Source organism: Poecilia reticulata, linkage group LG2 (assembly GCF_000633615.1).
Source record: "Poecilia reticulata strain Guanapo linkage group LG2, Guppy_female_1.0+MT, whole genome shotgun sequence".
Classification (NCBI taxonomy): Eukaryota; Metazoa; Chordata; class Actinopteri; order Cyprinodontiformes; family Poeciliidae; genus Poecilia; species Poecilia reticulata.
In genome coordinates this window covers 37774073-37780460 of record NC_024332.1, presented here as the reverse complement: position 1 = coordinate 37780460, position 6388 = coordinate 37774073, and the positions used below count along the sequence as shown (strand labels likewise).

Below are 6388 nucleotides of genomic sequence, written 5' to 3'. Positions count from 1 at the left end.
AATATATCTAAATTCTCAAAAATAGGAACCAGTATTATTTACCCTCTGAGGAATTTGTCGAAAGGCATCAAAGAACTGCTTGGCTTTAGCTTCAGGCACGTCGGACACAAATGTGCCCAGCGTAAAGACAATGAAGCCATCGTCTCCTGAAGCATCTACAAATTCCATCAGGTCCTGCAAAAGAGTTGGAAAAGACAAAAAAATAACTGCAAGAAAACTAAAGCAAAAGCAAAATTCTGTGTAAATACATTACTAAAAACTGCATTTGTCTTAATATCTTAATAGAATTTACCTCTTTAACATTGCTAGCAACTGCCAGCCATAAAGCCATTTAAATCTGCAAGCATAGCCGTCTCTGTGCCTATACAAACAATTCTATTGTTTTTGCAAATTACTTGATCCCTGTTGACGCAGCAGGGCCCCACATCTCCTTTCCTAGAACTTTTTGGACATAACCCTGAAATCTGGATTACAATGCTCTCAAAGTGTAGTGCATGAAAAGGTAAATTAATTCTACTACAAACAATTCTTGAAACAATGAACCATACCTGCTGACTTACACCATGTTTCATGTTTTCTGTGACAGTTAATTTTTTATAGTTTTTTATGTCTCCATAGCTCGGGTGTTCGGCAAGCCGCGGCTCTTTAGTGCTGCCCTAGTGGCTCCTTGGAGCTTTTTCAAAAATGTTTGAAAATGTAATAAAAGGGGGGGGGATATCTTTTTCTTATATATATGGTTTCTGTAGGAGGACAAACATGACACAATCATTCTTAACGTTTTCCATTATTGCACTTATTTAATTTTATCAATGCAACGAAACATAAAACATTAATATTGTAACGGGAGGTAAACTTAAAGCACCATTGTGGCACCAGAGTTGTCACTTGGTACGTCATCCCTTCTAGGACTAACAGCAGGGAAAATAAACATTTAATCACTTAGTCCTTTTGATTAGACGATAAAATAGCTTATATAAACACTTAAAGCCTGTTTTGTTTTGCCTTCATTATAAGCCTTTTAAAAGGCTTTTAATTTTTTGAGGCTCCAGACAGATTTGTTTTTTTGGTCCAATATGGCTCTTTCAACATTTTGGGTTGCCAAACCCTGCTATAGCTCGTATAAATAGTTAATAAGGAAAAACACTGAAATTAAAATTTTGGTCTTCAAAGTTTCACAGCTTTGACTTCCTTGGGACATATTGTTCATTTTTTCTCTACACATAAATCGTCATACTCACAGCTGGAAGAGGAGCCGTCTTTGCACAGTTGATCCCTCCTATTAGAACCATGTTTGGCATGAGAGGTTTGGGCCAGTCAAAAACAAAGTCATATCTGAGGAGCCAGATAGCTCCTTCACTTATTAGTTCTTTGTACGACATGCCGTCTTGGATGTGCTTGCTAACCAGCTCATCAAAGTGTTGGTACATGGACGTGCATAGGTACGACTCCAAAAAAGACATCATCATGTTTTTAACCCTYTCTGGGAAGCTCATAYGGTCTGTGTTACCAGAGWAARACTTAGGAACGTAGGAMACAGGAGAGGGACACTTGTTAGCTTTGATATCCAGGTCACAGGGAAKCMMAYGCATAATATACACAGCAGGAATGGAAAAMWTATGAGCYAKGATAGAACCACAGGGAAGGAAGGGATCTGTAAGCATCATATCAAATCTCTCTACCCTGAGTTTATTCATCCAAGGCTCATTGTGCAGTAAAGCATCACAGACCACCGACTGTAGAGACATATACTTCACCAAACGGCCCACATTCACAAATAAGTCTCCTAATCCTGAATGCTGGTCAAACAGTCCTTCCYTGAACTTGCTGAAGTGCTCATCCAGTTCAGCTTGAGTAAATGGCACTTTGTAGACCTCCGTCTTGTAGCTGTCAGAACCTTGGATCAACATGCTGCTTTCAGGCACCAGCACCGTGACATCGTGGCCTCTGCGGCCGAGCTCCTTCACCAGAATCTTCATGCTGAGCCAGTGGCTGCCGTCCACAGACATAACCAGCACCTTCTCCCCCTGAACGGGCCCCAGACGAAGGCAGCATAGCCAAGCCAGCAGCCCCGTTAGAGGAAACCACACCCTGCTTCTCATTGTCTCTTTGCTGTGCTGCAAGCTGAGCTTTGTGTGGGAGCAGGTCCTGCCTGTTGTTGAGGGGTGGCTTTCAGAGCCGGAGTGAGTGTGTGTGTCGAAATTCTGTAGGAAGTGCGGGCTGCATTTTAAGTCAGGCTGTTTTATAACAACAGGAAGACATGTAGATTACCAGAGCTTTGCGTGGAAAGCGTCAGCACTCAGTGTGTCATCAGTTAATCATTGATATAACTTTGCTGTTCACTTTGAAAGTGTTCTTACATCCTGTTAACTAAGCACATTTTTAAAGTTTTTTTTCTTGCATGACTTTCTGCTGCATTTGTGGTGAAAGTCATGAAATTAATATGTAACTTACAAGTCATTGCATGACTGCATGTACTGACTGTAGATTTGAGCAAAGTCCTCTCTTCATTTTACATGTTCCCTCCCTCTGGAAAACAGACACATTCATACCTCATAAGCATGATTGCGCAGAGACCTTTGGAGGGGCAGGGGCTCAAAAGTTAAAAAGGGGAGTGTAGAACAATCTTAAAACAATGTACAACACTAACACATCAAAAATCTAATATTTAATCAGATCATACTGCATCATTGTAATTATGTAGTCTCTGTTTTTCCTGACATGTATAATGTTGATCTTTCTGCTGCTGACAGTGCTGCTGATCTGAGACTGTAGTTTTTAAACCGACCATGAGAGAAGGTCACTGGGTTATGAACAGGGGTGAAAGTAAGGGGGTACTGCAGGGTACTACATACCCCTAAAAGATTTAGAGGGGGTACGCAGTACCTGCAAGAGAGGAGAGCGCCTGTCTGCTGTAAAAAATCAGTGGGTTCACTGTGCAGCCGCGACTGCGCCCACTAATTAGCCGTGACTGATTAGTTTTTCAAGAACAATCTAAACAACACGTCGATCGCGGAAGGTATATCTTTGTCATTATGTGACAAACTAAACGCAGCCAGGAGGCTGAGACCAGCACGTCCTCCTCTGGCTCGCTTAAAACGTTAATAACTTTATTAAAGAACAGAAAAAATAAATAAATAAACAAAACATGTTCAAATTAATGATTCAACCACAATAATAATCTCAGTAATTATTGTTTCAACAAGGTGTTGCGCAATTCTGTGCGTTTCGGTTCCATTACCAAAATAACTAGCAGAGCAGGAGTTTAAAATTAACTAATCAACCACCGCTGTGTTCAGGGAGCGTTTATTAATGATCGCAAAATAAATATCAAGCCTGAAAACCTGATATCGTAACAGACTGAATGTTATGTTTTTAACGTAATCCCTGGTCGGCTTGTGGAGCGCAAGAGGTTGCCATGGCAACGGGTGTGCTTAAATGACAGAGAGACGGAGAGCAAAAAGGTGCGAGTGGTTTAGAGTTGATCACCTGTTCGGGTTGTTTTACCTTTGTCTTGGTGCATCACAGCCGCTGTAGTTTCTGAACGTTCAATAAACGACAAACTTGGACTAATTACCTCGTTCTGTGTGACTATACCTCGATCACAACAAACATCAAACACGGCTTCACGGTTTCATTAAGTATTTAACAAACAAATGGCTTCTACCGCAATAATTATGTGAAATTAAATTAATTGTCTAATATAAAAATAGTTTGGTGATGTCGGGCTCAGGATCTGAGAGGCTTTTCCTCTATCAAACAATTTTTTTTTGCCTCTTATTTAGTGGAAATATTGATGCTGATGAGATTTTCTCCAAAATAAAAACCTTTTTCAACCTTTATAGCTCCACTGTTGAAAATGAGGAGCTAACATTCACAAATGACAGTGAATGTCCAGATGTTGGACTGGATGTTCTTCTGGAACCCGTTGGAGGAAAAATATCCCATCTTCAGAAAATGAGCTTTAACCTAACAGAGCTCTGTGGTTCCTCCTATCAGTATGAGAGTCAGGGTGAGGAGGCGCCATGTTAGGAAGAGAAGTGGAAGCTGCAGGATCTTCAGAACAAACAGGTCATGATGCTAGGCTACTGATTATCTCTCTGTCTGGACACAGGATCAATAGAACCAGTTTAAAAGCTAAAATGAATGGTTATATGCCAGACATGGAAAACTGGGATGCACTCCATGCCATGATGTTCAGGATTTAGGTCTCAAGGCATCTCAAGGTATCAACATTACAGCCATATATATATATATATATATGTCATAGTACCGCCAAAAATTTTAAACTACTTTTAACCCTGGTTATGAATTATGTTGTGAAATAAGCAAATTTGCTGCCATTTCACTGAATAAACCCCAATATGTAGCCTCCATAGTAACTTGGCTGCAGACTGCTTTTACAGATCAAAAAAGCTCAGAGGGGGTTAACTTTACGTAATTTTTCAATGTCAGCACTTCTGAGAGATCTAGAATTGTACGACAGGTATCGAGGCAAAGAAAACTCATTAGCTGCTGGTAGGCCGCCCATCCCCAGTCATTCAGGGGCCCCTATAAATAAATGGTGGAAATTTTAACACAGATCTAACACTTTAGTATATTTATTGATAATGACAATACTATTAAATCTTATTTAATGTACACAGCAGAAATAAAATAAAAAAATTAAAATAAATTGTAGATTTCAGATTTAATCAAGTTTACCTTGTAAAAGTGCAATAAATCATCTTGAAATTGTGTTGCCATGGCTACAATATGTTGCTTTGTGTTTGAGCTTGGTTTGTTCACAAATACATTACATCAAATAATGCTCAATAATTACTTACCGATTTTAAGTGCCAGTCCGCCGATGCTTTTGGGACATCTTGATTTACTTAATTGTGGCATCTTTGGCTTTATGCTGCGGGCCAAATTATTGCTACAGTATTTTAGCTGAGGTTTATGCGATATTTTGTAAACTCCAAATGCTATGAGCCAAATCTTTCTTTAGCAGTTGAGGTCCTGCAGTAACTTCTATTCACAGCCGCTCACCTGAAACCCAGAACCCGTCAGCATCTTTAAAAGTTGCCTCTTCTGTCATATTTCAGTCCGTTTTCTCATCAGTCTGCGATGCGCGTTCTCAGCATAACACCGAGCATTTAGTTCAGCACAGGGGCAGCCTGATAAAATTCAAGTCAAAGGTTTCCTCTGCACTCGAACCACTTCCGTGCTTATGGGTGAGGACTATTATGAGGACAATTCCGAAAATAAATAGTAACGGTTTTCTAACTTGAACATCAACCAGGCACGGAGCTGCATGGTGGGGGGTAGAATCGGATCCAAGCCTTTATCATGGCTGATGAGAGCTGGAGAAGGCGAGCCCTCTATATAGTATGCTGGCCCCAGTCATTGTTGCTAAAAACTTTACAAGACCGATTGAGTTTAGTGACATAGTCGGTGTAAAATATTGTGGTACATAAATGGCTTTATTTTCACTCTTACATTTAACTTTATGACACAGAAAATTACAAGTGGATCATCCTTATTAACTCCAAGTGCATTCTGGGTAAATCTTGTCACCAGCCTTCCACCAACGATAGACGGCAACCTATCTAGAACATTTTTACAGACTAAGTTAACATAAGTGGAGCTCCCTGGAACGGCAAAGTGAAAAGGATGGAAAACAGAGAGCAAGGAAAAACCAAAAACTGGACACATATTTTGTCCCTCGTCTTGGACTTTTTTGTTGGGAGCAATTCAGAGCCGCCAAAACTGCCAGCCCAGCGAAGGGGCAGGACTAGTTCAGTATAAATTCAATGTACAGTGGATATGTATGAGTAAGCTATCAAACTCAAAGAAAATAATATAAAATTTGAAAAAATGCACATTCACGGGGAACTATCAAAACCATCAGCAATATCGGTCACTCAGGTCAGCAGATTAGCTGCTCTTGGAGGTACCAAGTTCCAGGAGGAAGCTCAGAGGGGACAGGGCTTTCTCTGTCATGGGTCCTAAGTTATGGAACGACTTGCCTTTGCAGGTCAGAGAGGCCCCTTCACTGTCCACTTTTAAAGTTTGTCTTAAAACCCATCAATTTTACTTGGCTTTCAACTCCAGCAGGATCTGGTTTTAAATTGTATGTTTTTGTTTTAAAACTGTAAGAGTTTTTATTTTTTTTTATTGTTTTAATGTACAGCACTTTGTATCAGCTGTGGTTGTTTTAAAGTGCTTTATAAATATAGTTGGTATGTTATGGTAATAAACACCACATATGTCTCTGAATATAAAAATGGTTTCCTCCAGAAGCCAACTTGTATTTGCTACTATTTAAATGGGAAAAACCAAGAAAATGGGTCAAAAAAGGAGTCAGATTTGTGTTGGTTTTCAAAAATCAGGAAATGTTTGTATTTAG

At 39.8% G+C, this 6388-nt stretch overlaps 1 protein-coding gene across 1 annotated transcript; it reads right to left on the bottom strand.

Annotated features, from left to right (window-relative positions):
* On the bottom strand, positions 1-2188 carry LOC103461740 (UDP-glucuronosyltransferase-like). Its single transcript, XM_017303749.1, has 2 exons — positions 1239-2188; positions 1-174 (listed from the first exon to the last, which is right to left on the bottom strand). The coding sequence occupies exons 1-2, from the start codon at positions 2097-2099 to the stop codon at positions 16-18; spliced, it is 1020 nt and encodes a 339-aa protein (XP_017159238.1). The 5' UTR covers positions 2100-2188; the 3' UTR covers positions 1-15.
* Between the last annotated feature and the right edge of the window lie 4200 nt (positions 2189-6388).